Genomic DNA, 18,039 nt, shown 5'->3' with positions numbered 1-18,039 from the left:
GAAGCTTTTTTGTTGCACTAAACAGACTCTTTAGTTCCTACGGTACATCTTTTAAGCATCTAAAAAGCGCATTTTTAAGTGATAAAAGTGAGTCTTATTTAGTTCTGGGTCTTATTCGGCTCAGGTACTTTAGATCCAGCTACATCTACCGTAACGTTTTAATAATAAGCGATCATGATGATAAAGAAAAAAGCCGTCGTAAACATTATCTGTCTACATTTTATTAATATAAATGAAATTTTGAGCACAAGATTGTTTACTGGTGATATGTAATCTGCGGTCTGCCGACTCGTAGTCGAAAATATAAAATCACATATTTATTACATTAATATGTAATAAATATTCACAATTTTATAAGTATATTTTTGCATTTTGAAGTATTTTTTAAGTATTTAAATTTTTTTTAATGTAGTTTATTTCATAAATACATATGTTTATAAAATTCTGTTAAGATTTTTATTTTCTTGTTAGTATTAAATAGAAATTTTTTATCTGCTCTTACACACACACACACACACACACACACACACATATATATATTCATATTAACATAACATACGTGTGTGCGCGCGCGCGTGTGTATGTGGTTGTGGCTCGCATGATTTCGCCTATTTCTAAAAATAGTCGTAAATTTACAAAAAGTTGCGTATCACTTTACCATTACATAATATGTATAGAAATTAAATTGTACATATTTCAAGTATAATACGGAAGAAGAGGTTTTTATTTATATGTGTTTTGTAATAAATTATATGTATCATTGTTACAATAGTTTAAATAAACCACAAGGCTCACATTATGCGCAATATGTGCAAATTGATATATAAATATGGAGGCTTTTGCTCCCTGAACTTTCAAGAATATTATTATCATTAATTAATTCTATGTCATTTCCTGTATTTAAGTTCGATTAGACTCATTCAGATTTCTTCCGTGTGTCGAAGACGAAGTGCTGTGACCTTTACGTTTCACACTGTTTGGATAAAAATTAAATTATTTTTATTTGAATTTATTGATTTAAACTCGTTATTAAATAATATTTGTATCTTTCTCCATTACCGTTTATTTGCCATCTCAGCTGTAATTATAAACATTGCATTTTTTGTTTTATTAATATTACTTGTTAACTTCATTCTCTTAAACATGGAAAAAAACTCAGACGATTATATTCCGGCGTTTTTTGAAAATCGCTCTATATTTATAACGGGTGGGACAGGTTTCATTGGAAAAGTTTTGATAGAGAAACTCTTGCGATCTTGTCCCGGTGTGGCAGAAATATTTGTGTTAATACGTCCCAAAAAAGGATTAAACGTTAACGAGAGAATTAAGAAAATGTTGGATAACAAGGTAAGATAAAGTGCATCCATACGTCTGCGCAATAAATAAATTATTATTAATAAAAGAAATTCTGTATCAACTTATAATTATAAAAATGTTTGAAACTTTAGTCAAATAAAACGTTTTAGTCATATACGTAATTTGTTACGACTAAAAATACATTTTTAAAGCTTGAAATATTATATTCTCCAGAATTAGAATTAGAACCTCTTTTTTACAGAAATGAAAATTATGTTAAAAATAAAAAAAACAATTTTTATCAATAATTTCACTTAAAATAGTTTCTAAATTAATACGGCGTTAAAAATTATGTCAATTACTAATGTACATTATCGCAAAAATACATAAAACTTGTAAACAAAATTTTACAAATTTTATGCATTTTATACAATTTATATGTTTTTAATTTTTTGCTTTAAATCTTATAAAATATAATTAGTATTGAAGTAATAGTCTAAAATAAATTACGTACTAATTGTACATAATTTAATTATAACATATAATATCTTATTGAGATATAGATCTATATAATAGTGACAATTTTACTCCGGAAAAATAAATAAATTATTATTCCATTATTCCTTGTTTATATTAATAGTTTACAAGAAATAAAATAAAATATTTAAAATAAAATAAACTTATATAAAAAAAACTATTATTTCTTTACTCTTTTTTTATATTAAGATCCAAATCAAAAAGACCTTTTTTATACTTGAATAATATTTCTATATTAACTCTTTAAATTTTTAAATACAATTTTTTTTTGTTTTATAATTTAGAATTTACTCAAAATCGAATAAAGTTGCGACATAAATGTAATTTTATACGTTTTAAAATAATTAGTGACGTTAATTTAGCTTTTCGACGTATTGCGAAGCAAGCAACCATCCAGTTTTGATAAAATCATTCCAATAACTGGAGATATAGCTGCTGAAAACTTGGGAATGATAAAATCCGAACGAGAAATGTTAATTGAAAGGGTGTCTATCATATTCCACGTTGCAGCTAGTGTCAGATTTGATGATGCACTCAAAGAAGCGGTTTTCATCAACACTAGATCTACAAGAGACATTTGTATTTTAGCTCAAAGCATGAAGAATTTAAATGTAAGAGTAACTGCAATTATGTATATTTAAAATATTCTGTCACATAATATATTTTACATAACGTTTCATAACAATTCATATTCAATTGTATATTTCCTTTAAAAATATATATTTTACTTTTCAAGTTTAACTGTTAAAGATTTTAAATTCTTTATTATGTAAAAGAAACATGTAGACATTTTTATACAATATATTATGCAAGCTGAATCACTAAAAGTGTTACAGACATAATCTTATTGGAAAACAACTATGTATTTTTTAACATTATACAACTGTTTCATTTTATTATTCGACATAAAAATATATTTTAAGTAGACTATTATCAAAGAATTAATATTTTATTTCATACTTTATGTCAAAATATGCCATAATAAAGTATAAGATATCTCGTAAATTATTAAATTTTTTTATTTCTATTTCAATATACAGAGTAGGCTTTGTTTGCCTATAAAATAATTGCCTACAACTTCGTTTACAAAAAATTGTAACGCACTCAGCGAATTGCACATAAGAAAATAATACATATAATTTCTCAATAAACAAATTTCTAGTCAATTATCGCTAAGTTAGTAACAAATGCGTAATATTATCGTGCGTGCAATGCGCTGCGTGCAATATTATAGTGTATACAATACATTTGTGCAAACAAAGCTGTAAGTAATCATTTTGTAAACAAACGGGACCTTCCTGTAGAATAATTAAAAAGATCATGATCTATAAAAAAAATCATACAATTTTATTAAGAAAGCAAAGGTGACTTTTGAAACTATTCCACGTAGTAAAAAAACTTTATCCTATAATATTACCTTCAATACCAAACAGTCTATATTCAAAATAAATTCTCAAAATAAATAATATTGTAAGATTTGATTTGCACAATTCTAGGTTCTATTACACGTTTCATCCACATACACTCAAACTGATAAACGTGTAGTGGAAGAAATTGTATATCCTTTGGATGTTGATTGGCAACAAATGATTAAAATAAGCGAATCTGTTGATGATTTTTCTCTAAAAATATTGACAGCAAAGTAAGATATATGAATGACGCATAACATATAACATGTCACACCATCGCGTTTTAAAATACGCGTTTGCGTTTATTTAGATTTTTAGATACGATGCCAAACACCTATACTTTTACCAAAAGGTTGGCTGAGCAAGTGATAAACGATTATTCCGAGTCACTGCCATGTGTACTTATTAGGCCTTCGATAAGTACGTACATAATTCAAGCTTTTATTTACTTACATTATTTTACTTACTTATATTTATTTTTATTAATCAATTATCCTAATTTCTTATTAAAATGTTGTTGTCTAATATAAAGATCTTATACATTAATCTTGTCCAAAATATTAGGTATTTATATATTTTAAAATATTTTTAAATGAAGAGAATTTTTAAAAAATAAATAAAAATGTGATTTTTTTTATCCTTTCTTTCAAGAACCATTTAAACTTGTATAATGCCTGTAACACATCATTAAGAAATAATATAAACAAAAGAATTCCAGATAAATGAAAAAGATGTAATATATGTCTAATATTTTTGGCCAATACTCTATTTATAAAAGAAAATAGTAATAAAATATTTTATTGGAAAATACAAAAATTCTTGTGACATTTTCCATTATAGATTAATATTATATTATTGTAATTATATATAGAGAAGAAGAAAGTGTATTATAACTACTATATGCATTACAGCTATCCCTATTATCTTCGTTATTATGTAGGTGACGAATTCTAGCAATTGCTTATTCATTTAGTGACCCGCCGTTTTCCAGTAATGTTAACATGCTAATACACAATAACAGACCATTGTTATAACGCATTTTTATTTTTGAGCACTTTGAAACTTTTTCAATGTACATTTTAGCAGTTAATTACACATACTTCCTTATTGTTTTTAATCTTGAGCGTATTACCTCATGAATATGTACACTGGAGTGTTTTATTGTTTTTATTGTTTAACTTTTTATTTGGCTGTACATTTCTCGAGTCGTGTAAAGTTAAACAATAACATGGAATTTTGTTAATATGGTTTTTTAAGCAAAATTTTTGTACCAAAATATTTTATCAATAAATCGATTATCACTCTAAAGTACAGAATTCAGCAACATTATAAATATCAATTTTATGCTTGTTATTTAATATTAAATGTTTAATGTTTAATGTTTAACATTATATAATGATACTTTTAATATTTCTGGTTGCAGAAAAATTCTAAACAATAAAAAATTAAAAATATATAAATTTATAACAAAATACTGGTTTTTTTTTTAAACTAAACCAATTTTCTAATTGGTTTATTCTTGAGCTAGCCATATTACCGTCTCTTTTCCTCTTTCACCAATTATGCAAAGCATCATATTTTTATAAATCACATCCTAACAATAAGTATATCATAAATGATCCGTTACTTTGAGCCTAAAATTTATTAAACAACACTTTGACGAATATAATTGTTCAAGTTTTAATATAAAATATTGATTATTAAAAAGATCCTGGAGTCTGTCCTGTTTTACCAATTAAACGTAATAATTTTTAACAACTTTTTGTATATATTACAAATTTAGAAATTCTACCTTAAAATTAAAATACATACATTAATACATGTTTGCAGTGTGGACTGTATGCAGAGAAAAAAGTTTTTTATTATAGGTTTTACGTTAATAATCAATATTTATTACTTACAATCTTTTTTATTAAAAATGTTACGACATCGCATATAATGTTCAAAAAAAAAAACAGGAGTGATAATGTGGTTCTTCAACAAAACTTTAGATTTAAACCATTGATTGTGATTTAAAAATATAGTGTTTTGTTGTAAAATTATATATTATATAAAATATAGAGAAATTATTGCGAAATAAATACAAATATATGTTTGTACACATAATCCTTCACTTCTATATACTATATGTATAAACTGTAAATTAGCAGTAAAACACTCAATTTATCCAATAATTACTCCGATATAAAAACTTCGAAAAAGAGACCAAATTAAACCTGTTGAGACACCAGCACGTTTAAAAAAACTGTATTAGCAAAATTCTATGTTATTGTTTAACTTTGCATAACTCTAAATGTGTGTAATTGAAATGAAATATCCAATAACAAAAAAAACACTCAAATATACATATATTCATGTAATAACATATGTTTGAATTCAAAAAGAATGAGGAAGTAAGTGTAAATGCTAATGTAGCTTGAAAATTTTTAATTGCTCAAAAATAGAACTGTCTCTTAACAAATATCAGCTATTGTGTACTTGACATATTAGTGCCACTGCACTCTGTACTACGGCAGGCTACTTAACAAATGACAAATTTCATAAGTGGAAATTGTCTAATAACAGAGATATTACGAATGACCATTATATCTATACAAGAGTTACAATACATATTTCCTTCTTCTCTATTGAAGAAGCATCGAATTAATATGAGCATTTTCTAGTAATAAACGCGGCAGACGAACCACTAAAAGGATGGATTGACAATTTCAATGGACCAATCGGTATGCTCATTGGTGGAGGCACAGGGTTAATACGTGTAGTCTTTGCCGATAAGAAGATTATGGCGGATTATGTGCCCGTTGACGCAGCTGTTAAAATAATTCTAATTGCAACATGCAAACATGGTATCAAAGCGTACGTCCAACATTTTTATAATATAGTATTACTATTTACTATATGATTTTTTAAATATTAATAATAATATTACATACAGAGTGTTGCAGATACATTTAGGACGCACAACTGATTGCATACGACAGATTGCCAGGGGCAGTTATCATTAATAAAATTTAATTATTTAATTTTTAGTTTAAGAATTGTTGGGGGAATAATTGTAGGAATTTTATGTTTAATTCAAGTAGATATAAAAAGATTAATAGCTTATTTGTCTATAGTTCATATAAATATAATATTATATGCTTCAATAACTATGTATAAATTAGGTATTTTAGGTAGATATATTATGATGATTTCTCATGGATTATGTTCCTCAGGATTATTTTATATAATAAATTTATTTTATAGACGAACCGGGAGACGTTTGTTAATTTTTAATAAGGGAAAAATAAAAAAAATACCTTCTGTAATAATTTGATTTTTATTATGTGTGGCTAATTTTTCTTTTCCTTGTTCATTAAATTTTTTTAGAGAGTTAATAATTTTAATGACTATTTGACATGACAAATTTCATTACGCCTAACCAGTTGTGCGTCCTACATGTATCTGCAACACCCTGTACATTCGACTCATATTAAGATTTATATCGTGTTTTATACTATAGTAAGGAAGACAAGAATAAAATGATTGAAGTCTACAACTGCTCATCAAATCAAATAAAGTCATTAGAAGTAGGTCAGATGGTTGACCTAGGACTTAGCATCACGAAAGATGTGCCTATCGAAAAAATAATATATAATCCAGGGACGACAGTAACAAAAAATTATTACATTTATTACACATTAATGTTAACATTACACATCTTACCAGCATTATTTTTGGATACACTTATGAAGTTATTTGGTGCACGTCCTATGTAAGATTTATTTTATTTACTTCTGAGTATTTAAATTTATTAAACAGTCAAATTAAATTGTGCAAGATATTCCATATACAATTATTTGCACGCAGTTCATATTATTGTAGCTCTATATTTACACTTCGCAACACTATGTTTGATTCATATTTTAATAACATTCTGCTTACAACCAAAAAAAAACCTTTCTATAAGGTAGAAACATTATGACCTAGATCAATAATACAATATTACAAACACATCAATTGTAATATTTTTTCGGTACTTTTATTACTACAGATCATAAATTTTAATGCATCTATTGAATTATGATTTATAAGCCATTGTTTAAACTGTTTGAAGGAAGAAACAAAATCATTCAATGGGTTTACTTAATAGATTATTAACGAAAATATTTCTTCATATAGTTTTATATGTCAATATATCAATAAACATATTAATATGTTAACAAATTTATAAACTTATAATTGTAACATTGGATCACTTTATTATCCAGTTTTACAATATTTTTTGTAAAAAAAGGAAAACATAATTAGACCACATTGAGCACATATGTATCCATCTAAATAATTTTATAAAAATCTTCACCGCAAACATATAAATATTTGAAATTGTCTATTTTAAAATAATGATTAAAAATGTTTCCTACTTTGAATTTGGCTGTCACTTTTTAATTTTGGTTTGAGCCAAAAATTAGAAGACATCGCCACGCTTATGTATGCCATATAGAGTACAGTTACCTTATATAAAATTATCAGAAATTATTCTTTGTGTACTAAAATCTGCTTCAACTTTTATTGTTACTTGATTTAAATTCGCTATACCCCTCACAAAAATATTTCGCCGTTTTTAGTTTGTAAGAACGGTTAGTTTAAGTAATAAAAACGATACTCAATGAGTATCTCGTTTCTAAATTGCAAACAGAAAACTTTTTCAGAAAAATAAGCGGTTAAAGCAAGTTGCATACAAGAATATTTGAGTAGTAATATTTTTGGCTGATAAAAGCGTGCTGTGTGTAAATTTGTATTTAATTATAAAAATATATATTTAACTACGAGTACAAAATACTCATTTAGTACTCACAAACATTGTACATTTTGAAACAGCACGATTTAGATAAGACTATAATTATTATAATAAAATTAAAAAGACATAATGACAAAAAGACATCGCACTCAGAACTTTCAATGCAAATTTCTCGAAAATACTTTGTATTACGTCAACGAATTAATGGAAAATAAATATTAAAATATATTTAAAGTTAAACGAAATCCGATATTTTACTTCGTCTTTATCTTGTGAGTAAAAGAGGACCGTGACATTAATGTGTTGTCTCTCATCAGCTAAAAAACGAGTATTAAAAACGGGCAATCTATTCAAAAATACTCATATGTGTACTCATGTATATACTCATTGTGTTACTTCGCAATAAGCTGCGCGGGCTTGAGGCAAGAAATAAACATAAAAATGATAAAAACTAAAAACGGGCTAGAAACAAGAGAGAAACAAACCTCACATGAAATGTAAAAGCGGTGAATTATTTTTGTAAGGGACACTTCATGGTTTTATAAAAGTATTAATTATAATTTAATAAAGTGTTTAATATTGTTTAATTGCTAGATTGCTTAAATTACAAAGGAAAGTTTATGTATCAAACAACGCCTTGTCGTACTTTTTGTTGAATGAATGGAAATTTTATAATGAGAAGGTCTTAAATCTTTTACATAACATAAGTGAAGACAACAAAGAAGAATTCGGATTTCCTTATGAAGATCTCGACCTATCAATTTTCTATAAGTGAGTGTTACTCAACTAAGATTTGTAGGATTACATAATTATATTACTTACACAGCTAATAAAATACGATCTATACATATATTAACTTTATTTATTTGCAGAAATGGATTAATAGGATCAAAACTTTACCTTTTAAATGAGAAGATGGAGAACCTAGATTCAGCTAAACGTCATTATAAAAGGTGAGATGCATCTTATGGAATAAAAAAATATCTTGTAGCAAAGCAAGGTCTCCTTTGATTATTTTCAAGACTATTTTGTTTTTTTTTTATTTATTAAAACACTAATACGTAAACTAAAAATCAACAATACAAATGATCAGTCACATATATTATAAAATCACATTGAATACGCACCGCCTAAGAATCACAACACCTCACTATACACAGCAAAAAAGTTATTTTATTATAGAATTAAAATAACGGTAAGATTGCATGTTAATAATGATAATTTGGAACAATAAGAAATACTAATAAACAGAAAGTTCAAGACAGCGCTACGTTATGTCGTGAAGTTACATGGCGCTGTTTGGTCGATTGTGTCGTTGTCAGCTGGAAATTAGGTCGTAAAGTATATATAACTGACGAAAGCTGTCGCAAATTGCATCCTAATCCAAAATGCATTTAAAAGTTTGTTAATTTTTAATTTATTTAAAAGAACTAGTTATTTACTAAACTTTTATCCAACAATCTCTTATAAAAATGTATTACTGGTAGTAATAAATTGACCAGTAATTTAAGTTATATATTACTTATTTTAGTAATTTAAAAGTACTATAATAGTATTTTGATAGCAAGCTCGTTGCATTTAGCTACCTGACGTTTATCTGAAATCTTAGATAATAGTCAAGTTTTACGTTTCTCATGAGTTAAAATGTCCATTCGAAAAACGTCAGATAAAATATTTCTTTTCTAGCAAAAATACGTAAAAAACCATATTTATATTCTCTGTGAAAATGTTATAAATAAAATTCTTTTGACGAACAATACTACAACATATATAACATATTCGAATGTGTATTTAATATATTAAAAAATACTAGTACTTTTAGACAAAACATTTTTTCGTACGTTTTTGTTTACACGTGTTACATAGTAACAGATATACATACATCAAGACTAATATAATGTATTATGTATAGCATATTTCATCTGTTCTAATATGTATTTATGCATAAAATACTATAAGTAGCACAGTTTAGGCGGGTTAGATATTAAGACCGGTAAAACGTAAATAAAAAAATATATTGATTATACAATTTATAAACAAAACATAATATAGATAATAGCAGATAGCATTAATATACCTGGATAAAACAAATTATTTACAGTATCTACATTATTTACAATATGAATAATATAAAATACAATAGAAAGAAGTTTTCTTAACTGTATATAATCGTAAAAATTACATTTCATAAATTATAGTTTCAGAAACGTTTCTGATATAACATTTCTTATTGGACATTTACAATTATCAAACTATGCAGGTATACGCTTATAAAACGTATATGAATCCCATATGTGCTACCTAGGTTTATTTGAACTATTTGAAAAAATATATTTTTATTTTAAGATAAAGATACATATATGTATGTTGCAATTACTTAAAAAGTCAATAATTGCATTTTTAATTTAAATAATAGTTTGATTCAATTAATCACTATAATGCATAAATTTCTTTAGATTTAAAAAAATTAGGTAGATCTAATAATAAATTTGGTAATATAATTTGGTAATATAAAGAAATATTTTTTTGCGTAGAACTGTCCGAAATGATCCCGATCAAAGTTATTTTATTTTTCCTACAAAAGAAAGTTTTATAGAAATCTGAAGAATAATTGAGCAATTTTGATTGAAATCCATTCCAAACAATTCCACAATATTCAGATGTCGAGTTGCTACAATTTAACTAATCAGCACAAATTATTAAATGTTTTAACATTTTAACTGTATGTACTTGCACGTTCGCTTTGCTGACTTTAAAAACATTCATCAATCATTACGCATTTAAATTTAATTGTTTTGTACTTATGCAATTCAATATTTGCATACTTACAGACATAACTCATCAATTGCAGAATTTGCGCGTTTTCTATACTTATAATACGAGTGATTGTAAATAATGAAAATATCGTTAACTGCATGTAAATGAGACAAAGCTTATGTATTAAGCTATTGCGAATGCTGGATCAAAACAATTGTTACAACACAGAAACAGCTTTCAAGAAGCAAAACACCGTGATAAAGCACAACAATATAAAAACCATTCGTACAAAACATTTTTTATTGCAATGTTAACATCATCGATCTATTATCACTCTGACTCATTCATTATTAAATATTAAATATTCAATTAATTTTCCTTGTAAAATACGACGAGGATCTACGTCAGCTAATCATAATTAGCGTAATCAGCATGATCGATACTCTCAGTCTCGGAAAACGCTTATCTTGACCTTTCCTCTCTTTCGGATTTCCGAAGTTCGAAGAATTTATGTCAATATTCCTCGTGGAAATGCCTCACGATTAAATTGATTCGAGTGAATCAGGCATAGTTATGTAACGTTATGAGATGTAAATATTTCCGAGCTTTATAATTTCTAAACAGTCTAGCTGATTACTTCAACAATTTATTAATTATTTTAAGTATTATTGAGAGAAAAAAGAGAGGGTGACAAAATAAAAATATTACGTTATCTTAATGTTTCAGGATGAAATGGATTGATATTATTGTCAAGACTCTATTCGTCGTAACAATCGTATGGATTCTATATCGTAAGAATATATTTTCTTATATTATGAACATATTTTCATCTTTTATTATGTTGATTCTTTTTAATTGATTTAATAAGAAATGTGTTAGAGTTCTGCAAAATTAATATACGTGTGTATATATGTATATATATATATATATATTATAGTATATATATGTGTATATATATATATATATATATATATATATATATATATATATAATATATACACGTATATTAATTTTGCAGAATCTAACACATTTCTTATTAAATCAATTAAAAAAAATCACCATAATTAAAGATGTATATATATATATATATATATATATATATATATATATATATATATATATAGATAGATAGATAGATAGATAGATATACACACGTAATTTTTATGCCCAACTATTATATGAAATATTTTCTATTGGCAATTAAGTTTTTATGTAAGAAAATACTAGAAATCTCCTATCATCGATCGATTTAATTCATGATCCATTATTTCATAACGTTTAGCAGCAAAACAATTGCTTGGATATGTATCAATCTTTCGCGCATTTTAGAAAAAAACTGTTTCTAACGAAATAACCATAATCTATATATATATATGTTAATATACAATTATAGATATTTTTGTGAAATTTGGAATGAGACAAAACAATAGCTTTGTTAATTGAACTACAGATAGTACTAATTTTGTAATACATGGGATGGTTAGAAAAGTATATAAGTATAAATCTCACTGTAGAAGTTTTTAAGCTACCAATTTAGGATTATGATATCGTAAATATTTAATGAGAGTTCTAAAAAAAGTTGATGTTCCTCTCTTTCTATCGTAAATTGCAGCGGTTCATACAAAGTATAAAAAATATTAAAAATGTCAGAAATATCATGTAAGCTAGACATCACTTAAATCTAAAGAGTTTTATGAAAAACTACACTGAAAAAAAAATTTTATTTAATGTAATAAATCGATTTTTTTAAATTTGATTTTTTTAATTTTATTAAATGTGTACCTTGTTTCTAAAAACATTTTGTTACTTTAAATAAACAATTGTTTGCATGTAACAAAAATTATCATTTTTTAATTGAATTACTTTATATATTGATATTAAATAACAGTTTATTTGCTCGTAAGACATTATTTAATAAAATAAATGAAACCTATTTTCTTAAAACAAACAGCCAAAAATAAATAAACAAAGGATGATATTAAATAAGTGTTTAATTTATGGTAAAAAATCTTTTATTAAAATAAAAGAAACCAGTTTCCATAAAATAAGCAGCCTAAAATTGAAACAAAAGTTTTATAATTAAATAATTATTTATTTAAAAAAAAACGATTTAATATAATAAAAAAACTGTTTCTTTAAACAAACAATTAAAAGATAAAAGAAAAATGTAATATCAATGAATAATTTATTGACAGTTAAAAAATGATCTATTAAAATATAAGAAATCAGTTTTTTTTTAAAGAAAAAATTCAGAAAAAATTTGATATTAAATATTTGTATATTTAAAATTAAAATACGATGTATTGAAGTGATATGGTGTATTGAAGTGAAAGAAACCTGTTTCCTTCTAACAATCAAAAATTGAAATAAGATTACTATTAAATAATTATATATTTGAACCTAAAAAATAATTAATAATAATAAATTACGATAAAATATTTGTTAAAATCTGGTAAACAAATTTTATTTAATATTAAATCCAGATTTTTTAATTTTAAAAGTAACGTTTTAGTAAATATTTGTTTAAATTTAGTTTTTCAAAGTTATAAAATTAATAAAAAGTTTTTTTCAAAAGAAGTAAATATTTTTTTAATTTATTTAAAAATATTATACTATTTTGTAAAGATTGCTTAAATTAAATGTAATAAATATTTCATTGAAATTTTTTAATTATTTATAGTTTATCTTTTTATATAAAATATGATACAAATATCTAAGGCTAAATAATCAAAGGGATAGTGAGAGTGTTCGTGCGGTACTCAAGGCGCAAGTTCCTTCCTGTTGAAATCAGTTTTACTTTAAATATAACTTTTTATAAACAATATCACAAGTGTACGATTAGCTCAGCATTAGCATATTAGGTTATTGTTTCGAAGTTCTTAGGTTCAAATTCTGCCGATGCGTTTTCAAAAATTGTAAAATAATGCATAATTGTAATTAGTGAAATAGAATCTTATATGCAAAACAGTGAATACAGATTAAGCTATAAGAATAATAAAATTTTAAAAAATTTGTTAAAATTTTAAAAAAATATTTAATGTTTAATTAAATTCAAGGACATATTTTGTTACTTTCAAACAAATGATCTGTTTGGATACAAATAATCTGTTTGGATACAATAAAACTTATTAAGTTTGAAGAAATCGTTTTTTTGTGTAGAAAGTCTTTTTTTTAATTAAAAAATAATTATTTCTTTATAAACATAATATATCTTTTCAAAAAATCTGTTTGTTTCTTAGTAATTATAAAAATTGTTCAATTAAAAAAACATTCCTTTTAAATTAAATTATTTGCAAATATAATTTATTATTTGCAAACAAAATTACGTCTCTGCTTTTACGGTATATCTTTTTAATTCTAATATATTTGATATTTGACTTAAATAAAAAGTTTCTTTGCAAGTATTCAATGAAATTATGTTTTTGAATCAAATAAATTTTTTTTAATTCGGGATATTTTTTTCAGTGTACTAAAATATTGAATAAATAGCATTAAATATGGGAAGAAATTAATATTATTCTCAATGATGCATAAATACATCCGTAGATGCCTGTTCAATAACAATGTTGTAACAATATATTAATTGCGTAATATGTAAACACAGTAATATATATTACTTTTTATTATGTATAAAGATTTTATTTGTTTAAAGCGCAAGTAATAGAATAAAAATAAATAAGTAGTAGGACATAACTCTAATATTTACACTGCAAAATTAGAACAAAATTTAAACTTGCAACCACTCTACATGTCTTTATATGTTATTATATCAGTATCTTTATGTTATTATATTAGTATGTTGTAATTTTAGTTCTTTTACTTTTAATATTAAAGAAATCAACGTAAGTTGAATCAATTTATCAATGTTATGAATGATGCAGTGATGTATTAAAATCTACGTAAAACTTCTCTCTCTCTCTCTCTGTAAGAAGTGTAAAAGGTTTAATAATCATTTTGTAATACATAAATACAGAGAGATATATGAAAATACAAGTGTTCAGCTCTTGTAATCTTTGTTCAACTTGATTATCTCACTCATGAGTGGCTATAAATTCCACTCCTTTTGATACATGTAAAAAATGTAAAGATTTCTAAAAATTTTCTAAATATAAAAAAATAAATATTTTATATTTCTAATTTGTTTTATAATAGATAGTATCAAGTTTTTATTGGTACATTTTGCCTTTTGTAAACATAAATTACTATATATACTTGTTAAATTGAATTTTTGTTACACGCAACGTATATACCAGAGTCTATTACATATTTAATAATTTTATTATTACGTACTGTTATTTATATTTTAAATGCTTTTAATCACTAAACGTATAATATTTATTAATTTTTATTATAATTTTTATTTTTAATCGTTTGTATTATAAATAAACTACAACGTATTATTATAATTCTATAGTCGTATCGTAACTTACAACTAAATCTTAGAACTAAATGTGGATCATCAATTGTTGTTTTACATTAAACCTTTAATAGCAATTTTTGTTTATTTACATTGCGATATACAAGCACAAATAATGTTTAATATTTTTACAAAATGATCTAACGCTTCTTAGAATAATTAAGCAATTTAAGAACTCATCCGCAATTTAGTATCCAAAGCATCTAGTTGTAGATCGTTTGCATTTTATTTAATTAACAAAATTTTAAATTGATTTAAAGAACTCTTTATATATAAAATAATTAAACAACAAAAAAATAGATTGTGAGAGTTTAACCATATTGTGCAAATATAAAAAATGTATGTATTTGTATTTTTTATTCAAAATTGTGTAATTATATAATTACATAATACTAACCAGAGTCAAAACGTTGATTTCTTATGTATATGTACTATAATTAGATATAATTTTTTAACCCCAAAACTCTAGTATCTTTCTTTTCTAACCCTAGACTGAGAGATACAAATGTACATACCCCATTCTTTATCATAGAGTAAAATGCTTTATATGCGTTAGAAGGATTCAATAATATAGGTCAATTTCTTTATTTTTTAAGAAAGAAAAAAATGGCGTTAATTAATTTCAATTTTCTTAATCAGAAGTTGATACAAATAACGATTTAAACGAAAAAGCGTCGAAAACGATGCAAAAATGACTTTATTTATACAAAAATGGCTATTAACTTTTTTTCTTAATTAATCAATTTCTAAATTTCAAACGTGATTTTAAAGAAGACATATTAGACCATAAAAAAAAGTCATGCAATTTCTTAAAAAATATAATTATTTAACCACATGAATGTGAACAAATATCAAAAAATGAAGAAAAAAAATGAAAATCACTATAAACTTTTTTACACCTCTTTATGTATATCTTTAATCAAAATGTTTCACGGAAAATCTATTATATTACTGCATATAAAAATATTTAAAACAACGTATTATATAACTATTTGATTGATTTTACCAATAAAATTCAAAGATTATAGCGTAAATTAATTTATAAGACTCTAAACCTTTAAATTACGTAATCATATGTGAAATATATTACTTTTAACCGAACAAATAAACGAAATTGACTTATCTCCAAGAAACACACTAACGCTAGATTGAGATTTAAATGAGAGTTATTCGGAAAATAAGGTTCGATTTCTTATAAAACATAAAGAGGTTTTTGGACCTTACTTTCCGAATAACCCTCGTACCCTAAGCGGAATATCGATATGCGTATAGCTCGGTAGCTATAGAGGAGAAGAGGGTATTATGGCTACTGTTGACAATATGGTTACCCCTATTATCTCCGTTATTAGATGACATATTTTAACAATTGCTTATGGAGTTATTCATTTAGTAGCCCGCCGTTTTTTAGTGATGTTAATATGACGATACATAATAAGTGACAATTGTTATAAGGCATTTTTACTTTTGAGCACTTCTAAACTTTTTCAAGGTTTACCTTTAACCTTTAATTACTCATGCTTTCTCATTATTCTTAAACTTGAGTGTACTATTACACGAATGTACATACACTTGAGTGTTTTTTTTTATTATTCACCTTTTTATTCAGCTATACACATTTTGAGTTATACAAAGTTAAAACAACAACATGGAATTTCATTAATATGGCCTTTTAAGCAAAATTTTTATATTGAAATATTTTTTTGATAAATCAATTGTCATTCTAGAGAACGGTGTTTAGAAACATTAAAAACATTATTTTATGCTTGTTGTTTAATGTTAAACAGGGATAAAATAATATTTCTAACTAAATTTCTTAAAGTTACTGAACGCAAGAAAATTCTATATTAGGAAAATTCTAAACAATAGAAAATTAAAAATACATAATTTTGTAACAAGATACTGTGTTTCTTCTAAACTAAACTAACTTTTTTAAATTATTCTTATAGATAGCCATATTACAACCACTTTTTTTCTGCCACCGATTATGCAAACTATTAGATTTTTATAAATCACGTCCTAAATAATAAATATCTCATTACTTTAAGCCTAGAATCTGTCAAACAACACTTTGACGAATGTAATCGTTCAAGTTTCAATAGAAAATATTAATTATAAATAAAATGATTTAATAAAATAAAAATGGGTGCCATGGTTATCCTCTTCTCCTCTACTTTCTGACTCGACTCCACTTCCAGAAAGTGAAAATGAATTATGGACAAAGTTGCGAGCCAAAAATGTCTTCTAGCTCATTTTCAAACAACAGCTTAGTATGAAATTCTTTATTTGGGAAACGGTTGTACCTTATATTTGTATCCCAATTTAGCGTTCTAGGCTTAATTCCTCTTTTAATAATTCACATCATCGTTCTTCATCGGATCAAAACATACTACACACTGTTTTGAGGGTTTCTCAACTATCAAGTTCATGCATAAAATAAAAACAGCTTTTAAGTGTCCACACACTCGAAATCATTCTGACTTATTGTATCACATTGTAACCACCCATCTACGTGCTTTAAAAAATTGCGATTGAGAAATCATAAACCTGTTTTACAATTCAGGGAAAAACGCCACCTAAGTCTACTCCTATCGTCGTGGAACCGGTAGAAACTGCTGATATACGTTTCTTGGTAAGAAAGCTGGTTACGCATCACAACATCAAATCCATATACAAAGTTTCTATACGGCTGTCAAAAGCTATTAAGACGACTTTGCCTAAACTTCATGTAACTTCGAAGATTACTTTGACTAGCATAATTAGAGCAAACTATATAATTTATTGTCTTTAATTTTTTTTTACATGTATCAAACAACGGAAAAATAAATAAATCTATATTAACAGTA

General features: G+C 25.1%; 2 protein-coding genes across 5 annotated transcripts in view; one reads left to right on the top strand and one right to left on the bottom strand.

Moving 5' to 3' along the window:
- LOC105200178 (axonemal 84 kDa protein) overlaps positions 1-9,302 on the bottom strand; it is a 21,638-nt gene extending 12,336 nt beyond the window's left edge. Inside the window, exon 1 of one of the 2 annotated variants that reach the window (XM_039451411.1) lies at positions 9,150-9,302. The gene's annotated coding sequence lies outside the window, so the exon portion shown is untranslated. Of the gene's footprint in view, positions 1-8,922; positions 9,078-9,149 lie in introns of those variants that run through there. The other variant, XM_039451409.1, reaches the window with a different exon arrangement.
- LOC105200177 (fatty acyl-CoA reductase 1) lies at positions 909-18,039 on the top strand. Of its 3 annotated transcripts, none has more exons than XM_026138860.2 (10): positions 909-1,347; positions 2,196-2,444; positions 3,330-3,475; positions 3,553-3,662; positions 5,906-6,098; positions 6,745-6,996; positions 8,617-8,793; positions 8,895-8,975; positions 11,506-11,570; positions 17,757-18,039. In XM_026138860.2, exons 1-10 carry the CDS (start codon positions 1,144-1,146, stop codon positions 17,771-17,773), a joined length of 1,494 nt encoding a protein of 497 aa, XP_025994645.1. In that variant the 5' UTR covers positions 909-1,143; the 3' UTR covers positions 17,774-18,039. The 3 variants fall into 3 exon arrangements, with proteins under 3 accessions (XP_025994645.1, XP_039307348.1, XP_039307347.1); XM_039451414.1 differs by lacking the exon at positions 17,757-18,039 and adding an exon at positions 14,245-14,907; XM_039451413.1 differs by lacking the exon at positions 17,757-18,039 and having other exon boundaries at positions 11,506-11,676.

This window comes from Solenopsis invicta, chromosome 7 (assembly GCF_016802725.1).
Source record: "Solenopsis invicta isolate M01_SB chromosome 7, UNIL_Sinv_3.0, whole genome shotgun sequence".
In the NCBI taxonomy this organism is placed as follows: domain Eukaryota; kingdom Metazoa; phylum Arthropoda; class Insecta; order Hymenoptera; family Formicidae; genus Solenopsis; species Solenopsis invicta.
The sequence above is the reverse complement of the archived record's forward strand: the minus strand, read 5'-3'. Positions and strand labels throughout refer to the sequence as shown.